This window comes from Humulus lupulus, chromosome 5 (genome assembly GCF_963169125.1).
Source record: "Humulus lupulus chromosome 5, drHumLupu1.1, whole genome shotgun sequence".
Taxonomy (NCBI): Eukaryota; Viridiplantae; Streptophyta; class Magnoliopsida; order Rosales; family Cannabaceae; genus Humulus; species Humulus lupulus.
In genome coordinates, this window is record NC_084797.1 from 40,073,726 (window position 1) to 40,100,517 (window position 26,792).

General features: G+C 36.9%; 2 protein-coding genes across 2 annotated transcripts; both read left to right on the forward strand.

The window, feature by feature from the left end:
* The first annotated feature begins 5,193 nt into the window (after positions 1 to 5,193).
* Positions 5,194 to 6,896, forward strand: LOC133780365 (GDSL esterase/lipase At1g71250). The gene is made up of 4 exons (XM_062220154.1): positions 5,194 to 5,470; positions 5,563 to 5,690; positions 6,051 to 6,543; positions 6,676 to 6,896. The coding sequence occupies exons 1-4, from the start codon at positions 5,206 to 5,208 to the stop codon at positions 6,894 to 6,896; spliced, it is 1,107 nt and encodes a 368-aa protein (XP_062076138.1). The 5' UTR covers positions 5,194 to 5,205.
* A 6,165-nt stretch (positions 6,897 to 13,061) lies between these two features.
* LOC133779070 (uncharacterized) lies at positions 13,062 to 16,849 on the forward strand. Its single transcript, XM_062219071.1, has 6 exons — positions 13,062 to 13,272; positions 13,320 to 13,954; positions 13,996 to 14,355; positions 14,527 to 14,707; positions 14,916 to 15,224; positions 15,402 to 16,849. The coding sequence occupies exons 1-6, from the start codon at positions 13,062 to 13,064 to the stop codon at positions 16,847 to 16,849; spliced, it is 3,144 nt and encodes a 1,047-aa protein (XP_062075055.1).
* The last annotated feature ends 9,943 nt before the right edge of the window (positions 16,850 to 26,792 follow it).

Sequence of the window (26,792 nt, forward strand, 5' to 3'; positions counted from 1 at the left end):
AAATGAGGAGAAGTACACGACTGCTTACTATCTCCAAGGGATCCACTAGGTCGGAATGGGGTAGGTTGGGAAAGACCATAAGTAATAAAATGTTAATTTTATAACAAAAAACAATAGACATGCACCTAGCGGATGCCTTGGGGGATAGCCAATGGATTCATGTACTGCTCCTCATTTTTTCAAGATGTTTGAGAAACATTTTGAAAAAATGTGGAGAACTACCTGACTACTTACTATCTCCAAGGGATCCACTAGGTCGGAATAGGACAGGTTTGGAAAGACCATAAGTACTAAAATGTTAATTTTATAACAAAAACAATAGAAACACATAATTTCAATTAGTTAATTAATGAATATTTTAATGTAGAATGACCGAACCAAGTAATGACACCGCTGGTGGCTCCAAGAGGGGCAGGGGAGCTTATTACAGTGCCAATATCGAGAAGAGCTGGCCACCAAAAAATTTAGCCATCTGAAAGTAGAGTTTGATGCACAAATTGGAAAAAACTATTCAAACATACGACAAGTGGTTCAACAATTCCATGGATCGTTATATGCGTGACACCATACCCCCAACTACACTAGCTTGGGAACAAGTAACGTCAGCTAATATCCAAGTTATTCGGCATAGGTTATCTATAAGCATTTTTTAAATCTTTCATAACTCACTATTAAAGATTTTGTCTATCTTCATAATATTTTGACAAATTCCAAATTTAATTGTGATTTTAGGAAAAAATCATTTATCCACAAGACAATCCAGTAATTAATGATGCCATGATAAGAAAAATGTAAAAGCATCTGAGTGATTGGCGCCAAACGATGAAGAAACAATGGGTACAGGTTGGAGGAGAGGTGGACAACGAAAGAGCGAAGTCGAAACCTTTTGGGTTGATAACTTCTTTTGATTGGGAAATTCTATGCAATTTTTGGGCTTCTGATTCTCAGCAGGTGTGCCTTAGTTTTTACATTAATGTTTAATTATAAAATTACAATCTAGATTAATGAGTATTATTTTCTGTTTGAAACGTATATCGAAGAGAAATAAAGAAGCTCGAGAAAAAATGACCATACCAAGAGGACACGGTTCCAAATCCATCGTTGCCCATGTTTATGATCATGTAAATTATAATAACCTATATCTTTACATTTACGAAAATATTATAAAGGTAACAATGTTTAAATAATTTGCTTTTTTAGATGGACCCGTCTACTGGCCAGCTTCCGAGCATGATCGACACATTCGAGCACCTCCACAAGAAGAAGGATAAGTGGACTAGCGATGAAGCGACGACAAAACATGTAAGTTGCCTAACCTTAACTAATTTATGATCATTTAACTTAAAAAAAGTTTAGTAAATATTTAATAAATATTAATTATTAATTGGTTGGTGTCAATTAGTAATTATTTATTAATTATTAATTAAATTTTTAACAATTAAATCTTTATAATCTATGTGCCGATATTTTTATTATTAATGATTGTGGAGTAAGATAAAAAAAAGAACGTAACTAATGTTGTCCCCGTATCAGGGAGCTTGTGGGCTAAGTTAGTTTGTTCATGAAAATCCATATCTAAATCACAAACATGCAAATATTGTTGATGTATATAACTAGAGACGTAAATTCCCCATTAATGGATTTGACTGCTCTTACTATATATAACAACAATATCTTCATGATTGTGATTTAGATATGGATTTTCATGACCAAATTAACTTTAGCCCACTTGCTCCCTGATACAGGAACAAAATTAATTACATTCTTTTTCAATCACTGGTCTGCAGTCATTAATGATAGGATGTTGGCAGATAGATAAAAAAGTTATATTTTATATGTAGTTATATTAAAAATTTCTAAGTTAGGTTTTCAAATAATGTTATATTGGAATTCGAGATATGTTCTTTTTATTGTGCAGACTGAGATGACTGAGCGTCGAGCATCGCAGAGTACGACCCCTGTATCATCTGCTGCTTCTTGTGTTGGCGATAATGTCGACGGTCAGTTCCCGCCTGATATGGATATTGTCACGGATGTCCTTGGGCCCCGCTTGCGTTATAAGAAAGGGTTTGGAGGGTTGCCTAGGTTGGGAGCAATTGGCGCAAAGAGGGAAATATCTTCATCAACTTCTCAAATGTCCGGGCAATTGCCACTTGAAGTGGACACCATTTTGCAGCAAACTCAGGACATTATGCTGGAAAATAAGAACCTAAAGAAGTATATGACTAAAATTGAGATTCGTCAACGGCGTCAAGATGTACTGCTCAGTGCTTTGTTGAAGCAGGTTGGTGTATTGGTTCTTGGTTTTATTGTTGACTTACCAAAAGAGGATCCGAACGAGGACGATGATGCTCACAGGGGCGGGGATGATGAGGAGGGCAGTACACATTCGTAGAACTTATTTATTTATTTATTTAAAGTTTAATTAATTAGAGATTTAATTTACTAAACTACTTTTATATTTTCATGTTTGGTAGAGACAATAAACATTAATAGTTATAATATTTTTATTTATTTATAAAATCTTAATTTTTATTTTATATCTAATTAAATAATATTACTAAAAAATTAAATAATTATTAATATATTAAAATAAAAAATTATTAATTAATATTAATATATTGAAAATAAAATTAGTAATATTATCAAAAAAATTTATTTAAAAAATACTTTTACCGACGCAAAATTACGTCAGTAAAAGTCTCAACCTTTACTGGCGCAAAAATGTGCCACTACAGATATCTACCTTTGCCAGCGCAAAAACACACCAGTAAAGCAACATCTTTTGCCGACGCAATATTGTGCCACTAAAAGAAACATCTTTGCTGGTGCAATTTTGCGCCACTAAAAATGTTTTCCACAGCCCCGCGACAAAATTTTTTGGCGGCGCATCCTTATTTTTCCTGGCGCATTTTTTCATCACCAAAAGATACAATTTCTGGCACAGTGCGTTTTGTGTCGGAAAAAGTCTCATTGTCGACGGATGTACGTTGACACTTTGTGCCGACGCAAAAGCGCGTCGGGAAAGACCAGATAACTTTTGCCGACGCAAAACATGACTTTTGCCGACGCAATTACGCCGGCAAAAGTCACATTTTTTGTAGTAATGTTCAAAAGATAGGAATATGACCAAATAGAACTAGGCTAAACACATTGGCTCCATCAATAATTCACCTTCCATATTCGCATCATTGAGTTCCTGGAATGAGAGAGATATAAGGGGTGAGCTTATGAAACCCAGTAGGAAATCAACTAATATTATAGGACCCAAAAGTTTAATATAACCACTGTATGATTAGTTTTGAAAAAAAACATACATCATCATGTATAAATCAAAATAGAGAGAAACCACAAATAATCACAAGAGCATAGCTACACGTGCACATCACACTGTCTACTAGATCCCTAGTTCCCGTCACCCACCATAGAAAAACCGACATCCTAAACCGGGTTGCCGAACCTGATCATAACCACCACAAGAGGGAGGTTCAGAACACTTTATGTAGACAAATGTTAGGTCTTTACACCTATATGTGAGTGGACACCTGATCTACCTATGATGACACAGAGACTAGGTCGTCAAACAACAACATGCACAAATTATGATCACTATGACTCTCATCAGTATAACCAAATGTATGTAAACATGAAAATCAATAAACATATTCCCTTTATATTTTAGAAAATTGGGTAGCATAACGACTGTATTTGAATAAAACCCAAAAATTATAACTTGAATAAATAAGTGAACAAAATATATTTGACACTCAGTGCCCTGAGAATAGATAAAAAACATGCAGATTAAGTTTTCAATTTTTCAAACATTTTATAAATATCAAAATTGGAATATGTTAGATGCAATTCAATACGAGCAGAATAAGTCCAATAGTCCAGTTGAGTCCCTACCTCATTAGAATTGTCAATTCGAGTCCAAAGCGACCTTCCTAAGCTGAACGATGATCCTAAAGTGATTTAGTCCAATTTTAATATCACGCTTTTCCTACGTGCATGAAATGAGCAACATATTATCATCATTGCATTCCTTATTCAAAATTGTGTCCAACGATATATAATATGACTATATTTAAAATTTTAAGTTTTGAAACTCACCCGAGCCGCGAATAGTGCCGGCAATGAGCGGTGTATCGGAAACTTCGACGAAGGTAGACATGGCATATATCAAATTGACCACATCGGTGAGTAGATCACGTTCATGCCAACCATCGGTCCAAAATGTGCTTAGACTTGCTGGAGAGTTGCCGACAAGTGGCGGAGATACCCAAAATCTCTCTGGAGAAAAACGACAAGTTGACCAGAATGACTTAGTGGGCAATGTTTCTCTATTCACGCTGTTCCAATGGTGCCACCCACTCGCAGGATGGTGGTTTGAGTTGGCTGGAAAACACAGTCAAAGTTTTGACAACGAAACTTTGACACCTCCATTTGTGTGCGTCTTAACTCCGATGACCTTGAGTTTTTGGAGATGCGGTCGTCGCCGACCACTAATGCTCCATATTCGGCACGTGGCGGCGACGACAACTCTAGTAGTGGCTGCCTGGTACCGTGTTGTGGGTTGTTGCAAAGAGAAAATGAAAGAAAACAAAAATTAAAGAAGAAGAAGAAAGAAAAAGAATCCGGGGAGGGAAGAAAAGAAGAAAAAAATAGTTTGAATAAAAAAAGGAGTGGGCCCACACTAAAAAAGATAATATTTTAATATATAAAAATATAGGGTTTACAGGTGCCGTTAGCAATTCATATGGGGCATCTTAAACTTCCTTGTAGAAACACTCTAATTAAAAATATTAAAAAGATAATAAAATTAACATGTCAATATGACACGTATAGCATACTCCATTAAAAAAAAGTTATAGATCAAAATTCACGTTGAAGAAGCATATAAAGTACATGATGTCATTTGCTAACATGCATAATAGCATAGAGATACAATCATGATTATCAAGAACTAACAAACCCTAAGAAGAAAAAAAGAGGGAAAATGTTAATAACCGACGTCAAAAAGGGAACTTTTATCCCTGAAATCAGCTGAAAAAGCAACATTTTATGGGTTCATTGATATACTTCAGCCGTTACAAATTAAGTGTCGTAACATAAATTAAATTACTTAATTATTACCACCTTATTATATATATATATATATATATATATTCATAGAGACAAAAACATAGTCTACAAGTGATAAAGAAAATGTTGGAGGAAGGACATCGGTGGTGGTGGTTATGGTTGGTGGGTGTTCATGGCATATTAATGGCGGCGGTTGTTTCGTCAGACACACTAGTGGAGTCACCACATGTTCCTGCGATGTTTGTTTTTGGGGACTCCTTAGTTGACGACGGCAACAACAACTTCCTTAGCTCTATGGCCAGATCTAATTATTATCCTTATGGATGCGATTTCAGTGGAGGCGCTACTGGCAGATTCACCAATGGCAGAACTGTTGCCGATATGCTTGGTCATTATTGTTATTATTATTATTATTATTATTTTTTTCTATATATCATGAAGTTTATTAAAGTTCATATATATATATTTATATTGATATAGGAGCTCTTCTTGGTCTTCCTTATGTACCGGCGTTTGCAAATCCAACTACGGTGGGAAGCAGAATACTTGGAGGAGTTAATTATGCATCGGCAGCCGGTGGCATCTTGGATGAAACAGGCCAAAATTTGGTAATTATAGATAAATTAATACAATATACGCATAATATGCTGTATTTTACGTAGACATATATTAATAATAATGGCTCCATACATGTACATGGATTTAAATCCTTAAAGTAACAAATAATGGCTGTAATATGTATCTAGGGATATATATATATATATATATATATGTTTACCATAATTTGATCATGTTATGTTTTCCTACATAATGACAGTATATATATTATCTATTTATAGAGTTTATAGCTAGTAAATTAAGGATTTAATTAATTGTGTTAACTTAACGTAGGTGTATTATACATATGAACAATGATGTGATGGCCTAATTATATGTATATTTGTGGGGTGGGGTGGGGTGTGTGGCAGGGACAACGATACGGGCTTAGCCAGCAGGTTGTGAACTTTGAGATTAGTTTAAACGAGTTGAGAGGAATGATGAGCGCAACGAACCTAACACAGTATTTGGCCAAGTCCATAGCCATTGTTGTGGTGGGAAGCAATGACTACATCAACAATTACTTGCTGCCTGGAAGCCTCTACAGCTCCTACAATCCCCGCGACTATGCCAACCTCTTGCTCAATCGCTTTGCCCGACAGATCGTGGCGCTCCACAGCGTCGGGCTGCGCAAGTTAATGCTGGCGGGCTTAGGACCATTGGGGTGCATCCCCAATCAGAGAGCCAGTGGCCGAGCACCGAGAGGAAGGTGCGTAGACTCGGTTAATGAGATGCTTGGTAGCTACAACGAAGGTCTAAAGTCACTAGTGGACCAGTTAAATGCCAGATACCAGGGCGCCACCTTCCTCTATGCCAATACTTATGCTGTTTTCGGTGACATCCTCAACGACCCTGCCTCCTATGGTGCGTGTGTATACCTATATATGTTTAAGTTTGTATTTGTTGTGGGTTGAGCAGCATCAGGGAACTAGCTAGTATTCTTGTGTTGTGCCTATACTATATATGTGCTAAATGTTAAGTGATCATTTTTTACAGGGTTCAAGGTGATAGATACGGCTTGCTGTGGATTAGGGAGGAACCAGGGACAAATTACTTGTCTGCCATTGGCAATGCCATGCGCTAATCGCAATGACTACTTGTTTTGGGATGCATTCCATCCAACTGAGGCTGCTAATGCTGTTTTCGCTTGGCGCGCTTATTTAGGTCCACCTAATGACTGTTACCCCATCAACCTTCAACAAATGGCTCTTCTTTAGTTTAAACTTAATTATTCTCAATGTTTCTTGTTCTTATCTTCTTTTTTCTTTTAATACATATATATAAATAAAATATACATGTTTGTGTTATACTTTATTTAAAAAAAAAGTGGTGTTGTTTGGAACTTTAAAGTGCTCAACACCAAACCAAATGAGATGACACGTGGTTGATTAACGATAACTTATATACTTATTAAATTTATATACTTATTACATTTAAAAATGTAGGACTTAATATTGGATTGCACCAATAGTGATATGCCACATTTTTATTGTGTTGGACACTAATGATACTCCTTAACAATTTTCTTAAAAAAATATGTGTGCATTTGTGCCTCTAAGATTTTCGAATGAGTATTAAATATTGAGGTTTATAATCAAACACTAATTAATAGTGTCTCAATTCTTTTGACTTTTGTATTTTGATAGTTTCTCATTATACACTTTTCTTCGAGTACTCCATTCAAGAAGGCCGACTTTTGTTGATTACTTTTGCAAATCCAAATAATTGATTTAAGTAATATAGAAAATTAGAGTATCAATTCGGATAATTTTGTTTAATTACCAAAATAAATTAATATTAATTTTATTTAAGAAATCAAATATATGGTTTACATGAGATAATAGGGGAATATATCACTTTCCTGTCTCTCCTTTGTTTCGACACAAACTTACACTTCTCTTGCTTTAATAATGGAGAAATTACATAAGTTATTAAAAAAATTATAATTTATGATTGTTGACCCTTGTTTTGGTCAACTGACATGGAGTTAAATGCTTGATGTGATAGAAGGTATTGAAACAGATCTAATAGAAAGAATAGTAAACGACACAACAAATTATAGTGGTTCGGCCCCACGAATTGGTAATTAATGACCTACGTCCACTTAAGCTATTATTGATATTGATTCTCAAAGGAGTGATCAAAGAACTAGGGTTCTTCGAGTTTCACAAGCCTTAGAGGGATGAATAATACAATCGAAAGATAATAGCTATAATTCTCTTGTAAAGCATAAACTCAGAATTAGCCAAAAAGTCATTTCCTTGAGCTATTTCTTCTCTATTTATAGGCTCAAGGAGGATTACATAAATTTGTTACATATATTCTTTCCTAAATAATCGGATACTCAGGAATTATGGGAGATAATCTCAGATATGATTATAATTGCACAAGATCTTCTCAAAATATACGGAGTATATGACCAAGCTGGTCGTATATAAAATCCAAATGTTATGCCAGGGGAATCTCCCTAGTCGATGGTCAAACATGACCTCTGCCAGGTGTCAACCATGTGTTAAAAATGTTTGCCACGTCATCCACGCCTGCTCTTTGGATAACATTTGCCCCCCAAGTTTATTTATTGCGACCAGCAATAAGTAAACTTAGGAAAACAACCTTTCATATGCCCCACGAAATCTGTCAGAGCCCTCGTGCATTTTTTAAAACCGTGACCTAATCACGTCTAATCAAGCCTTTTCAGTTTCCTAGAAACCAGCCCGACGGCTGTTACACTCCCCCATGCTTCGAAAAAAGGAACTCATGATTACTCCTTTTTGTCACACCTCGGTTTCTATAAGTAACCCTCTCATTCACCTTTTAACCTTTTACTCTCCATTTCCTGCCAAGAACTCTCAAGAACTCCATCCCAGAGCTTAGAACTTTGAAGGTCTCCCGTCACTTTGCTTAAGGGTTCTTTGTTTGCAAGCCCAAAGTCGTCCCGTTTCAGAATCTCCAACCTTCATCCAGGTAAATTTCTTCATCTTTTAAACTCTTTGAGATGCCATGCATCCAGGCCTTCGACAGGGACTGCTCGCGCCGAAGGGGAACCCGAGCAGCAACCTCAGGTGTATCCTCCGCAGAGGAGACCAACTAGGGTCACAATCAGGGAACCTGCTAGCACTCCTCAAGCAGAGAGGCCCTCAGCTCCCAAAGGAAAGGGAAAGCAGAAGGCCGCCGAGCTTGCCGAACTCTCTGACGACTCGTCGGATGACAACGGTATAGTAATTTCGCTTTTAAACAATTTTCCGATTCCCTGTCATCTATTCGACTGGGATGGCAACTTTAAGAATGCTCCAATCTTAAATTTAGATTTCTTCCAGACAGTAAGTAGTTCAGTAAATAATGTAGCGACCAATAGTTGTAGCGTGGGTACTTTACTTGTAATCTCTTCACTTTCATTTTTTGGCCCTGTGTGACCATCTTGTCTTACTGCTCGCGTTGTTTCCTTCGTGCAGATATGGACTCTGAGGATGTGTTCGAGCACTACAGGGTTGCTGCCGCCTCTTTTGGCCAGAAGAAGAACAGCAAGAGGGGTCGGGGGGAGAGCAGTAAATTTTCCTCAAAGAAGGCTAGAACTGACGACCCTCCGGCCACCGCCCCTTCGAAGGAAAACTCACCACCTCCATCGCCACTCGAGCAGCCAGCCTCAACTCCTTCGGTCGAGCAAACCTCCAATCCTGCAACACCCGTCGACCAGCAGCCTTCTCCTAAGGCCCCTAGCAGCCAAACCTTGCGCACTCCGCCCGAAGGCTCCCTGCCCAGTATCGTGGTCAGCTCTGCCAGGGAGAGAATATACAAGCTCTCCAAGCATAAATGTAGTCAGGCCGCTATTACTGAAACTACCTCTATGGAGGCTGATCAAGTTCTCAATAGAGGACTGAACGAGATAGTTAGCGTAAGTCAACTCCTGATGATGTAACATTTATTTTCGATTCCCTGCCTTTACTTTATCTTTTTCTATCTGACTTCAGGGACTACTGACCATAATCGCTGGCTGGTGCCGTGCTGGGGCGTTGGTGTCTCGGGGCAGGAATTTCGATACCAGGCTCGTCGAGGCTAAGAAAGCACTCGAAGCTAAAAACAACGAGCTTACTAAATAGAATGGAGAGTTGCTTGCAGAGAAAATGGAGCTGTCTAAGAAGAAAGAAGAACTGCTTGAGCAAAAAGCTACTCTAACTGAGGAGCTGCTGGACATTGAAAGAGTTTGCAGCACCAGATCTTGACCAACAACCGCTTTGCATCCATTATCCACCTTTGGATGTTAACTTTGAGTTGAAGTCGGGCCTCATCCACTTATTGCCTTCTTTCCATGGCCTGCTCGGTGAGGACCCGAATGAACATTTGAAGGAGTTTCATATTGTATGTTCTAGTATGAAACCTGCTGCAGTGACTAAAGAACAAATTAAGCTACGAGCTTTTCCTTTCTCCCTAAAGGATGCAGCTAAGGAGTGGTTGTACTACCTTCCACGTGGTATTGTTGAAACTTGGAATGGTATGAAAACTATGTTCCTGGAGCGATATTTTCCAGCATCTAAAGTTGGAAGCATCAGGAAAGAGATCTGTGGTATAAGGCAATATACAGGAGAGTCTTTGTATGAATATTGGGAGAGATTTTAAGCGGTTGTGTGTGTAGGATCTTGGAATTTAAATCTAGATGCATGCTTCCTATTATTTTTCCAAACACATAATAGAAACATAGAATAACATGACATACATATGAATATTAGATTCGTAGATTAACATAAACACAATGATGTAGAAACTTACGAATACGCAGCGGAACTGGAATAACTCCTTCCTTCAATCTCTCTAACTCTTGATTCCTTTCTGTAGCAGAGTATTATCAAGAGATTGAACTAGATCAGCAACACAGACTTCCTCACCAAGCCTTTGATCAACCTAGAACTAGTGTGGGCTGGTTCTCAACACATGAGATAGAGATCTAGAAAAGAAGAAGAGATAGTGGCTAAGAAAGGATTAGAGTGTCTAGGTTTTCACTTACCCAATGAATCAACTGAGACTCACTTTTGAAAACCCTAGATATCATATTCCTTATATAGACAACTTAATGGGCTTTATTTAAATTTAAAATTTGAATTAATTAAAATAATAAACAAAAAGATAAAAGCCTTGGGCTCCCACAAACGGACTTGGGCCCAATACTTTTATTTTGAATTTAAATCCCAATTGGGCCTAAATTCAAAACCTTTTATTTATTTATTTATTTTAATTAATTAACTAAATCCTTATTCAAATTAACTAATTATAATTTGAAACTTGATTTAATTTTTATTTATTTATATTGACACCTATTTATCAACATTAATAAATTTACCTAAAGATTCTCTTTTATTCTCTAAATCTCATATCTCTATAAATTTTCCAAAATTGACCTAGTCAACTTTAAAAAATCCTAATTGATAATTAAATCAATTAATTGAGACATTCTGGATGATTTACTCAAAGGTGATGCGGGGACCATGGATCCATGAAATCAAGCTCCAATAAGTTACCGTGAATTTATTTACGAATAATTTCACTACCTTATTAATTCCTCGTGACTCCACTATAGACTTGGAATTGAATTCTTGAATTCATAGAACGTATTTTCCAAACCATAAATACGTTATCCATTGCTATAACCATTACAGTTAGTCAATCCTCTATCGACGACTTACTAACAAGTTGGGTGAAAATTACCGTTTTACCCCTTATCAGTATTTTATCCTTAACTCCCACTAAGTTCCTTATAAATGATATTTCCGTGAACTTAATCATAGAAATGAGATCTCAATCATTTAACCTTTTGAACAAAGCAATTAAGGAAATAATCTTTTCACTTCTCATATAGAAGTTATAGATTTCATATCTATGAATAATACTCCCACTCAATTACATTACTAAATCTCCAAGATGTAAGTATAGGCTAGACCGTAGGGTAAGCTGGTAACGAACAAGTCAAAAGATTTAAATAATATAATTAGCAGAATATTATCACTCAGAATTAAGATCGACTTAACCTATGGTCAACGCTGTGATATTGATTAGATTCGATAACAACGATACTTATTTATCAATCAATAATCAATATCGGTCCTAGTCCGATGTAACCAAATACATCTGATCATATCTACTTGGTCAATGCCTTGGACAAGGCATCACACTCCTAATTTGTAAGTAGATCATATCGTAGATTTCCTAATCAGTGAAAATCCAATGCACTGATCTAATCTAGGACTCGTTATTTTGAACATATAATTACAACTATAATCCATTGTGACCTAGTCACTATAATTGTAAGTATCCATATGCTCAGGATTTTATGAATGTTTGTATTAATTGAATAAACATGTAATAAAATAAGCGAACAATGAAAATGAATAAACAAAACGATTTCTACTTCTTTTATTGATAATAATAACGTGTTACATAAGAAATATGGTTTTATTAAGGGCATAAAACCCAACAGTGTGCTAGTTGCCCTCATCATCAGATAAGTGAACAACTCCTCATTCAGTACTTTTATGAAGGATTACAATCATTGGATAGGAGTATGATTGATGCAGCAAGTGGGGGTGCACTAGTTGATAAGACTCCTGCTGCAGCCAGAAGCTTGATTTCTAATATGGCTTCTAACTCACAATAGTTTGGAATTCGCTAAGATCCTACTCCACCACCCAAATCAGCTAATGAAGTGAGCACCTCTAATGCTAATCAGCTTGGTTAACAATTGGCCCAATTAACTGCAGTGGTACAAAAACCATCTTTGGGCCAACAGGTGCGGCCATGTGGAATCTGTCAAGTTGTGGGGCATGCTACTGATACTTGCCCTACTATATTTGAGGGAGAAACTGAGGGTGTTAATGCTGTAGGAAATTTCCCTAGTCAATTAAGTCAGATGTACTATGAACCCTTTTCACAAACTTATAATCTTGGCTGGCATGATCATCCAAATCTTTGTTATGGGAATCAACAACAAGTTGCTCCACAGTCTACATCTGCGAGACCACCTGGTTTCACTTTGCAACAGTGGTCTCAACATAATTTTGTACCTAGACCATCGCAAGCACCGCAAGCTGCTCCACCACCAAGTGCCAAACCCTCTACTACGAATTTAATCAATGCAATTGCTACAAATACTCTTTAGTTTTAGCAAACCACCCAAGCTTCCATCAAAATTTTGGAGAATTAGGTGGGACAATTAGTAGCATCATATAACAGGTTGGAAGCTCATCTGTCTAAAAAATTTCCTTCACAACCTGAGATGAATCCCAAGGAGAATGCTAGTGCAGTAACTTTGTGAAGCGAGAAGTATGATCCACCTAGTCCTCCAATGCCCAGTAAATTGTCATCCAAGCCACAAGTTGATTGCTCAGTTAATGAAGATGTGCCTCCAAAGACAACCAACCCATAAGCCTACTTTTGTGCCCCCACCTCATTTCCTAAGCAGATTGAAGAAGACTAAAAAGGAAGAGGTTGACAAGGAAATTCTTGATACATTCCGAAAGGTAGAAGTGGTTATTCTTCTTCTTGACGCTATTAAAAAAGTGCCGCGCTATGCCAAGTCTTTGAAAGAGTTGTGCACTAATAGCGTAAGTTGAGGGGTAATGAAATAGTAAGTGTGGGGGAGAATTTTTCTGCAGTTCTTCAAAAGAAACTTCCACCAAAGTGTAAGGATCCTAGTACTTTTATTATCCCTTGCACTACTGGTAATAAAAGAATTGAGCATTGTATGTTGGATTTGGGAGCCTCTATAAATGTCATGCCATTCTCCATTTATGATTCATTGAGTCTCGGTCCACTTGAAGAAACAGGGGTGATTATTCAACTTACTCATAGGTCGAATGCTTATCCCAGGGGTGTAATAGAAGAAGTTTTAGTTCAAGTGAATGAATTGGTGTTTCCGGCTGATTTTTATGTTCTTAATATGGAAGATGAATCTATTCCATGCTCCACTCTAATTTTTTTAGGGAGACCATTCATGAAAACTGCAAGAACTAAGATTGATGTGCATGACGGTACATTGACCATGGAATTTGATGGGGAGATAATTCGATTTAATATTTTTGAGGCTATAAGGTATCCAAGTGATGTACATGCTGTTTACTCTCTTGATGTGTTAGATATCCTTTCTCAGCGATGTTTAGATTTGGATAATGAAGATTGTTTGGAGGTTGCGTTAAGAGAGCATCTTGTGTTGACCGATGAAGATTTTTCTCATGAGATCATGGATGTCATAACCACACTCAATAATGGTTTTGTCAAGACTTTTAAGAAGGTGCATTTCTGGATTTACCGATTTCTAATGAGAAATTGCAGCCATCAATTGTTGAAGCTCCTACACTTGAATTGAAGCCACTTCTGGAGCATCTCAAATATGTTTACTTGGGGAAGAACGAGACACTTTCGGTTATAATTGCAAGAGATCTTAACCAAGTTCAAGAAGAAAAATTAATGAGAGTACTCCAAGAATATAAAACAACCATTGGTTGGTCTATTGCTGATATTAAGGGGATTAACCCTTCTATGTGCATGCACCAAATTTTACTTGAAGAAGGGTCTAAACCAACACGTGAGGCACAACAGAGATTAAATCCACCTATGATGGAGGTTGTAAAAAAGGAGATACTGAAGCTCCTTAGTGCGGGTATTATTTATCCAATTTCAGACAGTAGATGGGTGAGTCCAGTTTAGGTAGTGCCAAGGAAGTCTGGAATCACAGTGGTAAAGAACGATGAAAATGAGCTGGAACCAAAAATAATGCAAACCGGGTGGCGAGTTTGTATAGACTACCGAAAGTTGAATGCGGCAACTCGTAAAGATCACTTTCCATTACCTTTTATTGATCAGATGCTTGAGAGGTTAGCAGGTCATCGTTATTATTTTTTTCTTGATGGTTATTCAGGATATAATCAGATTGTTATTGCTCCTGAAGATCAAGAGAAGAAAACCTTCACATGCCCTTTTGGTACATTCGCTTTTCGACGTATGCCGTTTGCATTATGTAATGCTCCTGCCACTTTTCAGCGATGTATGATGAGCATTTTTTCAAAATATATTGATAATGTCATTGAGATTTTTATGGACGATTTTAGTGTTTATGGTGACTCATTTGATTGCTACCTTCATAATCTCACTTTGATACTCCAGCGGTGTATTGAAACTAACCTTGTGCTTAATTGGGAAAAAATGCCATTTTATGGTAAACCAAGGTATAGTTTTGGGTCATGTGATTTCAGTCAAGGGAATAGAGGTTGATAAGGCAAAGATTGATTTAATTCATTCTCTACCATCTCCGACTAGTGTGAAAGAAGTGAGATCATTCCTTGGGCATGCTGGGTTCTATAAGAGATTTATCAAGGATTTCTCTAAAATTTCCACGCCACTACGCAACCTTCTTCAAAAAGATGTAAGGTTTGAGTTTAATGAAAAGTGTTTAGTGGCTTTCAACTTATTAAAAGAGTCTTTGACTACAGCTCCTTTAATTCGGCCACCAAATTGGGAGCTACCTTTTGAACTCATGTGTGATGCAAGTGACTATGCTGTGGGTGCTATTCTTGGGAAGTGAGTTGACAAGCTTCCTCATGTTATATACTATGCTTCTCACACTCTTAATGATGCTCAACTTAATTATTCCACCACTGAAAAAGAGCTATTGGCGGTCATTTTTGCCTTGGAAAAGTTTCATACATACTTGATTGGAACTAAAGTGATTGTTTATACAGTTCATGCTGCTCTTCGCTATCTATTGCCAAAGAAAGAAGCCAAGCCTCGGCTGATTCAGTGGATTCTACTTCTTCAAGAGTTTGATTTGGAGATAAAAGATAAAAAGGGTTCTGAGAATTTGGTGGCGAACCACTTGAGTCGTCTTATTCGGGATGAAGATAATTTTCCCATAGAAGAAAAATTTTCGGATGAGCAACTCCTCGCCGTGCAAGAAGTTATTCCTTGGTATGCCGACGTTGTAAACTTCCTTGCTTCAAAGGAGTTACCAAGTGATCTCACACAAGCACAACGGAACAAGATCAAGCATGATGCTTGCCACTACATATGGGATGAACCTTATCTTTGGAAGCATTGTACAGATCAAATCATTCGAAGGTGTGTACCTGAATCTGAATTCTGTTCCATCCTTTCTTTTTGTTATGCTTATGCTTGTGGTGGACACTTTGGACCTAAGAGGACATCTCGTAAGATATTCGACAGCAATTTCTATTGGCCCACAATTTTCAAAGGTTTTTATGCTTATTGTAAGGCATGTGATCGTTGTCAACGAGTTGGTAACATAACGACCAAGGATCAAATGTCTCAAACTCCTATTTTAATTCTTGAGATTTTTGATGTTTGGGGTATGGATTTCATGGGACCGTTCCCATCCTATTTCGGCTATGAATATATTCTTTTGGCAGTGGACTACGTGTCTAAATGGGTGGAAGAAATTGCAACTAGAACAGATAATTCAAAAATAGTAGTGGATTTCATTCGCTCCAACATTTTTGTGCGCTTTGGTACACCCAAGGCCATACTTAGTGATCGAGGCACTCATTTTTGTAACAAGAGTATAGAAGCATTGTTTCGATGTTATAGTGTAACTCATAAGGTGACAGTTGCTTATCATCCACAAGCCAACAGGCAAGCGGGGGTGTCTAATCGTGAAATCAAATTGGTTCTTGAGAAGACTGTAAATCCAAACCGGAAAGATTGGAGTACAAGGCTTGATGATGCCTTGTGGGCTTATCGTACGACATATAAAACACCTATCGGTATGTCACCGTATCGGTTGGTGTATGGGAAGCCTTGCCATCTACAGGTAGAGCTAGAGCATAAGGCTTGGTGGGATGTGAAGAAGTGTAACATGGACATGGTTGCTGTAGGACAACAACGAATGCTTCAATTGCATGAGCTAGAAGAAATACACAATGAAGCATATGAGAGCTCGAGAATTTATGAGGAGAAAACCAAAACTTTTCATGAGAAACATATTCTTCGAAAGAGTTTTGTAGAAGGTCTGAAAGTTCTCATGTATCACTCTTGCCTTAAACTTTTTCCTGGGAAGTTGAAATCTCGCTGGTTAGGTCCGTTCACTGTTACCAAGGTTTTTCCTCATGGAGCAGTTGAAGTTGTTAGTCCAAGTACTGGAAAGTCATTCAAGGTGAATGGTCAGAGATTATAGCCATATTACGAACTAATGGAGAAAGAACAAGCTAGTGTGATTCACCTCATTGACCCGATATATGTTGATGAATGAAGCAATAAGTCAAGCTAGCGATGATAAACTTAGCTACTTTGTAAATTAGTTTATTTTCATCATTATTTCTTTATTTAAATTGAACATTATGTTTTTATTTTTGTTTTTGTTGAGGTAATTTTAGTTTAATTTATGTAATTAGAACCGTGAAAGACAGCTTCAGGAGAGTTCGCAGGCCATGACACACATTTTACAAGCCGCGACCTACGAATGGTATTTCAGACAAAACAGGCTTCGCAGGCCGCGACACGTCTTTCCTAGGCCGCGACCCTTTTCCAGAATAAAGGTTCAGGTGCTTCGCACGTTGCGACACACATTTCCTAGGCCGTGGCACACGAAAGATTTTTCAGAAAACAAAAGGGGGAGCAGCGTCAGGTTTGTGTGTAAGCTGCGGCCTACGAACGGTATTTCATTTAAAAACTCAATTAATTTCATCATTTCTTTAAAAATCACAAAAAAAAAAAACCACCATTCCTCTTTCTTTTTTTTTCCCATAATTCTCATCACAAAACCTACATCAATTTCTCCATTTCCCCTTGTTTTCTTCATTCTTCTTCCATCACAACCACCCTAAATCATTCAAAGGAGCTTTGCATTCACATTCAATACTCTCATAAAGTAAGTTTTTCTTTGATCAATTTTTCAATTGTGAAGAGTATTTGTTTTGTCAATTGCACAATTGAAATGTGGTGGATTTTGGAAACATTTGTGTGGTTGTTTATGTTGGTAAACAATGTCTCTTGCATTAATTTGTTTATTATTTCATGCACATTATGCTTTTTGGGAAGTTTTACTTTATGGTGTATAAGTTGTTGGAGTTGGTACTTTTCTGCACTCTATGTGTTTGATAAAAAGCTTGAGAGGAATGAATTAAAGGGTTGGTGTATGAGTGTTCTTGGTGTATGTTGGAAGTGGTTGTGTATGATTAGTATGGATGCATTGTATCGTTTTGACACTGCAATTGGTGACATTTAAACTTTCTTTTTGGCATGGTTCTAGGTTGTTCATTGAGGAGATTTTCTCTTAATATTTTGGTGACTAACAATGGTGTTTTTTGGGTTTTTGTTCTTCATTTTTTCTAATTTTTGGACTACCATGGCTCCAAAGACAAAATAGAAATCAAGCTTCTTCCTCGACGCCAATTCCCTATGATCCACAAAGGTTTGTGTCCACCAAAGCCTACGAGAGTTACATGAATGCCATTGCTCATGACAAGGCATGGGTCCCTGAACGAGGATTTGATCTCCACATGCATCATGATCAACCGTTCCTAATGCATCAAATTGGGTCTCGGGGTTGGGAAAAATTGCGTGCACATCCCGAACCTGGCATTGGTCCTATTGTTCGTGAATTTTATGCCAATGCTGTGGCTCATAAGAACTACAAAGTGAAGGTGAAAGGTGTGAAAGTGTCATACAAAGCGTCTGATATTAATAGCTACTACGAGCTACCCCACTTTCAACGTGATGAATATGGTTCTGTTAAAGATAATTTTAATCATTAGGCTATCATTGATGAGATTGCAATGTCGGGTGCTGAATGGACCTTATATAGTAATGGGGCTCCTCGCTACATCAAAGCCGATTATCTGGATAGCAATACAAAATCTTGGTAGTGGTTCATGGGGGCAAAATTAATGCCGACAACCCAACTTGGTCATGTTGATATTCATGAAGCAATTCTCCTTTATGCTATTCTCACTGACAAAACAATTAATGCGGGGAAAATTATTCATGGTTCCATCATCCGAAGTATGAGCCAAGTAATGAATGGATTTTATGTTCCCTCATTGATCACTGCATTATGCAAGAAGGCGGGTGTTCCTTGGGATGAATCTGAAGACAAAGTGCATCCATTGCGCATTATTGATCACAATACCCTTGATCGATTGAAGGGAAAAACTGCTGCTCAAGCTAATGATCAAGCCCAATCTTCTATTCCGGCATCTGTTCCCCCTCTGAATGATAGTAGAAGGACCACTTAAAAACGTTTGCAAGCTTTGGAGCCAGAGGTTTATCATGGACGTCTTGATATTCGGGCTAATACTCAACATATCTTAGCTCACAACCAGAGGTTTGTGTAATATGCGAGCTATCAAGATATCTGTTATAGGATGGATTATTCTCACTTGAATGTGGATATGTGTGGATATCCACGTCCTCCTACTTGGTTGCAGGCTTACCCACCACCGGTTCCCATGCCTACCCATGATGATGAGGATGCTGCTGGCGCTGCATATATGGATATTCCCGAGGAGTAACTTGTTTTGAGGGAGTTTTTCTTTCTTCTCTTTTCACTTTATTTTATATTTTCCTAAGTCTATTGAGGACAATGTACTGTTTAAGTGTGGGGGAAGGAAGGAAAAAAAAAAACTGTTTTATGTTGGTTATTTTTTGTTTTGTTATGTCTTTGTGAACTTTTTGTTATTTTTGTTTTATTTAGTGTCTATTAGTATCTATCTTTAATTTAGTTTAGTTGTGTTGGTCTTGTTGAAAGCATTGGTAGATGATGAAGCTATGAATTGTGCTTAAAGTGATGTTAGACAATGAGGAATTTTGTATGATTTGTGTGCTTGACTCCTATGTGAATTGCTATTTTGATTTATGTTGTTTTTCTCTCTATGCACGATTGAATTCACCACTTAAATGTATTGGAAAAGATTTATGCTTGTTGAAAAAAAAATTTGAAGTCCCAACTACTCTAGAAATCATTGATCAATTGTTTTAGGCAAAATCATAAGTAGACATGATTAGGAAGATGATTAAGGCAGTTCTTTGGATCATTTGAGTCGTTCAAGCCAACCTATTATATGATATTCCCTAGTTTCCCATGTTTGAGCCATTACGACTGTTACTTTTCTTCTATGAACCGAAAATTTTGACCCTATACCTCATTGAGAAAAAAATTCCTTTTGTAACCCATTGCACTATAGTTATATATATGATTTTTGATTTTGTGGGATTATTTGAAAGAAAGAAAAAGGGGAAATACTTATGGGTTATTTGTTTGGTTGTAATTTGTGTATGATCTCTATTTTTCTCCTTGGAATATTATGAAAAAAAAACAAAAGAAAAAAAATGATTTGCAATGGAAAAAAGAAATTCTTATATGCAAATTTTGCAAAATTATAAGTGTGGGGGAAATAGTGAGATCATTATGGAAAGGTATTTCTTGAATTGTATGGGAAAATTTGGGGCAAGTTCAAAGAATGAAATTGATGTATGCTATGGTGTGATTTGAGCTTAAATGTATCTTTCTCAACTACCCTTAACCTTAGCCTTACATTACAAGCCTATAAAGAACTTTTGATTTTTGATCATTGTGTGTTTATAAGTGGAGAATGATTGGTTAATGTCTATGGAGTGGATGCTTTTCATTGAAAAACATTTTGGTATATAGGGATTGATTTAAAAGAAAATGATTTGGCAAGTATGGATTAAATTTGATGCATTTGAGTTGGTGTTGTGATTAAGTGCTTATTAAATTATTTTTGAAAATCAAATGGTGAATTACATATGGAGTTGAAATTCTAAAGAGTATGAAAATCTGATTTGTTTTGGCATTACTTATTAGTGTGATTCTCAGAGACATTCAAGCTTTTGACAAGACCTTTGTTTAGTGAGTCAAGATTAATTTGTATTATTTTCATTTTTAGTTTTGTTATTTTAGTGTTTTGCTAAGGGACTAGCAAAATTCAAGTGTGGGAGAATTTGATAAGGTCATTTTTATATTAATATTTGTTAAGTTTTTCCATGCTTAGATGGTGTTATGATACCATTTTTAGTAGTATTAACTTAGTTTCGTGACTCTACAACATATTTTCTACATTTCATTTTATAATGATAAATCTGAAATTTTGATGGCAAGTGTAGTTTATGAATCATAGGTTGAAAAAGACTCGCTGAGATAAGGTTAAAATGAGGTTTTTGAAGCATTCTAGGCTTTCAGGATTGAAATGTTGAAGTGGCGGCAGTGTACAAGCCTTCTAAGGTCGAGAAATGAAGAAATTGAAGATAGGTCGCGGCTCATAAAATTCAGGCCGCGACACTTTAATTAGAATTGACGTTTCAGATTTTTATGTTCTAGACAAGCCGATGCTCAGTTTTTTTAGGCTGCGACCTAGTGAGTCAGGCCGCTGCCCAGTTTTTTCAGGCCTCTGCCTGCGTGACCAATTTCTGCACATATTTTGTTTTAGGCCGCGGTGCGAATTTTCCAGGCCGTGACCTGCGACGTCGTTTTTAGATTTTTAATTACTTTTTAATTAGAATTTAATTGAGACTATAAAAGAATATTATGGTTAATTTTAGATTAGGTTTTTATGACAGTTTAGGAGAGAAAAAGACTCAGAAAGGGCTGGAGAGAAGACTACAACACTATTGTTCATCAATCTAATTTATTTTCTTCCCTTAATCTCTTTAATTTTAATTATAATTATGTTTGTGATTATGATTACTATTATGGAGTAGGTTCTTTTTAGGTTAAGGGTTAATTCAAAACCCAAGACATGAATTCTTGATTATTGATAATGAGTATTATTCTTTAATTTCTCTCAATATTAAATTGTTTCTATTTTTCCAATTGAATGCTATGAATTTTGTGATTTCTTGTTAGGTGACCAACTAATTAAGGTTTTACATTATTCAATTGTCATCTTAGAATTACTACTCACCTAATAGTTTAGGAATCTAAGTGTAAGTGATAAATTGCAATTGATAGTGATGTCAAAAGAATTGTTCATTGCGATGAAAAATAGGACCTAGGTTAAATGAATTATATGCTTCATTAATTTATTGCTTAGATTAACTTGTCTCTATAGGACTTAATGCTTTATCTAAGTTAAATAGATTGTATGCTTCATAGATTTATTGCTTAACTAAAAGAGTTAATTATTGAGCGCTTCGCCTTGATTACTTATAATAGAGAGACTGGGATAATTGTCTGCTTCAGAGTTATCTGCGGGGTTAATAGTTTAATTGAGAAATTGGAATAATATTTATTATTGGTGATTAGAAATGATTGTTGAGGGTGGAGATTAACCTTTAACTATTTCTTAATATTGTAATATCAATCTTTATTTGCTTTTTAGTTTATGTTATTTAATTTTGAGTTAAAAATCAAAATCCCTTTCTTTATTAGTTTTTATATTTTGAATAATAAATTGAATAGTAGTCCTCGTGGGTTCAACCCTTATTTAACACTATACTGAAATAGTTTGTATAAGGAACTAGTAAAATCAATAATTAAATTTGATACGACATATGGCACGCATCAGTACCAAAGAGTATAGTCTTCACTATACAAACTTTCCAATGACTTGAAGGATATTCCGAAGCTATTTGGATATCAGAAGTGGGAGATAATCTCTCCACTATCGGTTGGGTGTTTACTCTTGGAGGAGGTGCGATGTCGTGGGGCTCCAAGAAACAAACTTGTATATCACATTCAACCATGAAAGCGGAGTATATAGCTCTAGCAGCAATCGACAAAGAGGCTGAGTGGCTTAGGGATCTCATGTTGGATATCCCTTTTACCGCATATATGGTATCAACAATTTCAATACATTGTGATAGCCAATCCACACATGCTAGAGAATATAAGAGTGTGTATAATGGAAAGTCTAGACATATTAGTTTCAGACATGAATATGTGAGACAATTGATTCAAGATGGAATCATATTGATCTCATATTTTAAGACAAGTGAGAACTTAGCGGATCCATTTACAAAACCTATTGTGAGAAGGTTAGTAAGTTCCACTTCAAAACAGATGAAACTGAAACTCCTAGAAGAATAGATTCACCAATGATGGCAACCCAACTTCAAACTTGTGAACAACAATGGAAAGAGTTCAATGGGTAAAAACAAGTCATTGATAAGTGTTGGTTGCTACCAAGTAAGGGTTAAGCCAAGGGATTTTGATGAAGTTTAGTTGACGGCAACAAGCATCTCTAATGGTTGCAAAGATGCTGTAATAACTTCATGTGAACTTAGAGGTGGTGCCGCCTCTCATGGGAGTTGGAGTTTCTCTTCAAAAGTTCATGAAGGGGTGAGCACACGACCATATGAGTGCTAAAGTGAGAAATTGGGAAAACAAAAGATCTAGTGGATGTGTGTGAGGTATCACCGATTTTATCATAAAGAATACTTGGTTCAAGATTTTAAGCTACCAATGATTTCGATAAAAATTTGTGATATTTTGACTAAGGTAAAGTTCAATCTGAAAGACACTTTAATTTATGCACTAAAAATGTTTGAGCTAGAGGTTGAGGCTTGTATTTAATCAATTGGGAGAATGTTATGATTGACTAAATACAAAGAATAAGTGTTAATATACAAGCTACGTATAAACACATGGTGAATTTCACATAGTGTAAATGTGAAATTTGAGTTTCAATTGTAGGCACTTTAAAAATGTGTTTTTGGGTCCAAAGTGATACATGGAGATATCTAAGGATCCCCAAAAATTTTGGTAGTATTTGGAGAAATTTCAGGACCATTGGAAGGGTCAAAAGTCAGAGGGAGTGGCGATGTGTCACCTCCTAAGAGGTGTTGCATCGCCTAAATGCAAAAGGGCTTAAAAGTCTCAGCAAGCAATATATCACCTGCTAGTAGGTGCCATATTGTCTGGCAAATGATACATCGCCTACATACAGGTGATGTATCACCTACATGCAAGCGATGTATCGCCTGATGTGTCTGTACAAACACGTAATTTAAGCTCCAAATACGAGTTATTTATCTCTAATCCTATTGATTAGACCTAATGACGGTGCCTACAATATAAAAGGGTCCTCAATGAGTTTTGGAAGAGTTGATCACTCTCTCCAATATCTCTGTAGATTTCAAGAATATCTAGTTTTCTCCAAGAAACTCATAAATAACCTGCTTGACTTTGTGAGTTTAAGGCTTGTTCAATCCTAATTTCCTTTTAGAAAATTTCTCAAGCATCAATGATGGCTAGGAAATAGAGAGCGTTGTAGGAAATTCCTCAAGCACCAATATTATCGGAGATTTGTAGAAGGCTTTTCTAAGATAGCCACCCCACTTACCAACCTGACCCAGAAACAACAAAAGTTCAACTGGAAAGATATATGTGAAGAGAGCATTCAATTGCTCAAGGATAAGTTATGCTCAGCACCAGTACTTTGTGTATAGACACCCAATGAAAAGTTTGTAGTATATTGTGACGCGTTGAAGCAAGGTTTGGGTTGTGTGCTGATGAAAAATAGCAAAGTAATAGCCTACGCCTCAAGGCAGCTGAAGGAATACAAGAAACGCTGTCCAACACACGATATGGAGTTGGCAGCGGTGGTCTTTGCATTAAAAATCTGGTGCCACTATCTTTATGGAGAATGGTGTGAGATTTATACGAACCATAATAGCTTAAAGTATTTATTCACGCAGAATGAGCTTAACATGAGGCATCGCAGGTGGTTAGAACTAGTAAGGGATCATGACTGTGAAATTCTATACCACCCAGGAAAAGAAAACGTAGTTGCTGATGCGCTAAGCAGGAAGAGTTACGGAAATCTAGCAGCGTTAGCCAGAAAAGAAAAGTTGCTTCAGCAAGAGCTGATCAATGCCAGAATAGAAGTAGTCATTGGTTAATTGGCAAACTTGTCCATCCAATCAAATATATTAGAAGATATCGGATCAGGAAAGGGCATGATGACACATTAGTGATACATATGGTTGCTGTAAAAAAAGGCAAGGCCACAGATTTCTCTATATCAGGACAGGGGTTCTTGAGATATAAAGGACGGGTATGCGTAGATGAAGATTTTAGAAGAGTCACACAATACCCCATACTCAGTTCACCAGGGTCGACCAAGATGACTCACGACCTTAAGGCACTATATTGGTGGCCGGGAATGAAGAAAAACGTAGCAGAATATGTGTCTAAATGCTAAGTATGCCAGCAAGTGAAAGCGAAGCATCAGTGACCTGCAGGCTTATTGCAACTGCTTAGTATTCTAAAATGGAAGTGGGAAGACATAGCCATGGAATTCGTGACAGGATTACCAAGAACAAATAAGCAACATGACTCGGCTTGGGTAGTAGTACATAGACTAACCAAGTAAGCACACTTCCTGCCTATTAAGACTACGTGCACTGCAGACCAGTACGCAGACATCTACGTTCAAGAAATAGTGCGACTGCATGGAATCCCTAAGACCATAGTATCTGATAGAGGATCAGTGTTTACATCAAGATTTTGGAGAAGCTTGCAGCAAGCTATGGGTTCCAAGTTAAGTTTTAGTACGACATTTCATCCTCAGACCGACGGTCAGTCCGAGCGTACCATATAGATTTTAGAAGATATGTCGTGCGCTTGTGTACTTGACTTCGGAGAATTGTGGAGTAAGTATTTTCCACTCATTCTCCTACAACAATAGCTACCAATCAACGATTGGGATGGCACCCTATGAGTTACTTTATGGAAGGAGGTGTCGATCGACATTACATTGGGACGAGGTAGGAGAAAGACAACTCCTTGGACCTGAAGCTGTTAGAGAGGTTCATGATGCAGTGGCGCTGATTAGAAAGAGTATGCTCGCTGCTCAGAGCCGACTGAAAAGTTATGCGAATGCTAAGCGACGAGATGTGGAATTCAAAGTCGGAGATCAAGTTTTCTTAAAGATATCTCCTATGAAAGGAGTACAACGTTTTGGGAAGAAAGGCAAACTTAGTCCCTGGTTTATAGGTCCTTTTGAGATATAGGACAAGGTGGGAACCGTTGCATATAGATTAACCTTACTGCCAGCTCTAGCAGATTGCCACAACGTATTTCACATCTCGATGTTGCGTAGATATGTGTCAGACCCATCTCACGTCCTCAAGTATGATACGATAGCACTCTAGAAAGACTTGAGTTATGAGGAATGACCGGTTAGCATTCTAGATAGAGGGATGAAGGAATTACGGTATAAGAGTATTTCGATAGTCAAGGTCCTAAGAACGGGAGGCAACGTGGGAGTTGGAGGAAAACATGTTAGCACGGTATCCGGAATTGTTTGGTAAGTAAATTTCAGGGACAAAATTCTTTTAAGTAGGGGGGAATTGTAGTGTCTCAAAATTTTACTTAGCTAGATAGTAGTAGGAGTAGCCAATAGTAGCCTGTAGTGTGTTAGTTTCCGTGGATTTTGGTTCAATCCGGGACTTAGTTGAAAACTCATAGCAACAATTATGGATTTTATAAGTTTAACCTATAGTTTAGAAATATTAATTATAACATAAGGTTTGATTAATATTGCTGGTCCTAGAAATATATTTATTATAACCTAAGGTTTAGATAGTTTTATTAAGAATGTGACACTTTTCATAATCATGTTTATTAAGGATATAATTATTTTTGATGAATAGTTTAAATAAAAGAAAGATCTAGAAGCTCTAGAACCTTCTAGCAGCTGTTAGGATAACATTTTTGACTCAGTCAAAGTTATTTAATCAATTCAAAAAATGCTGAAAGAGTGCAAATACGTGTTTGATATGTCAACGTATGCCGATATATCGTAGCTATATGGGCCGATATATCACCTATGAGAGATACGAAAAATACGTCGACTTTGCACGAACGAATGAACGGGGATCGAGATATAGGTCTAGGCGATATATCGCCCAGGGTAGGCAGTATATCACCCCTGACACAAATTTTGGAGGCTTGAGGATTATAAATTTAAAAACAGCCTTAACCACTTGGACCTGCCCTTGAACGATTTTGACCGAGTTCTGGGCATTTGTTGAACAAAAATTCAAATATTTTTCATTTTATATTCATTTATTTATTCATTCTAAAAGGGGTTAGTTTCACTCCTTGAACTCTATAAATAGGACCTAGTACTCAGCCATTTCATTCATCATTCAAGCAT

Excerpts from the sequence above, each read along its gene's own strand:
- LOC133780365 (XM_062220154.1), top strand. The coding sequence starts at position 5,206 with ATGTTGGAGGAAGGACATCGGTGGTGGTGGTTATGGTTGGTGGGTGTT. Across the intron at positions 5,471-5,562 it reads AACTGTTGCCGATATGCTTG|GAGCTCTTCTTGGTCTTCCT; the intron begins GTCATTATTGTT and ends ATATTGATATAG. Across the intron at positions 5,691-6,050 it reads ATGAAACAGGCCAAAATTTG|GGACAACGATACGGGCTTAG; the intron begins GTAATTATAGAT and ends GGTGTGTGGCAG.
- LOC133779070 (XM_062219071.1), top strand. The coding sequence starts at position 13,062 with ATGTGCCTCCAAAGACAACCAACCCATAAGCCTACTTTTGTGCCCCCA. Across the intron at positions 13,273-13,319 it reads GTTGTGCACTAATAGCGTAA|TTCTTCAAAAGAAACTTCCA; the intron begins GTTGAGGGGTAA and ends ATTTTTCTGCAG. Across the intron at positions 14,708-14,915 it reads TCCTGCCACTTTTCAGCGAT|TCAAGGGAATAGAGGTTGAT; the intron begins GTATGATGAGCA and ends ATGTGATTTCAG.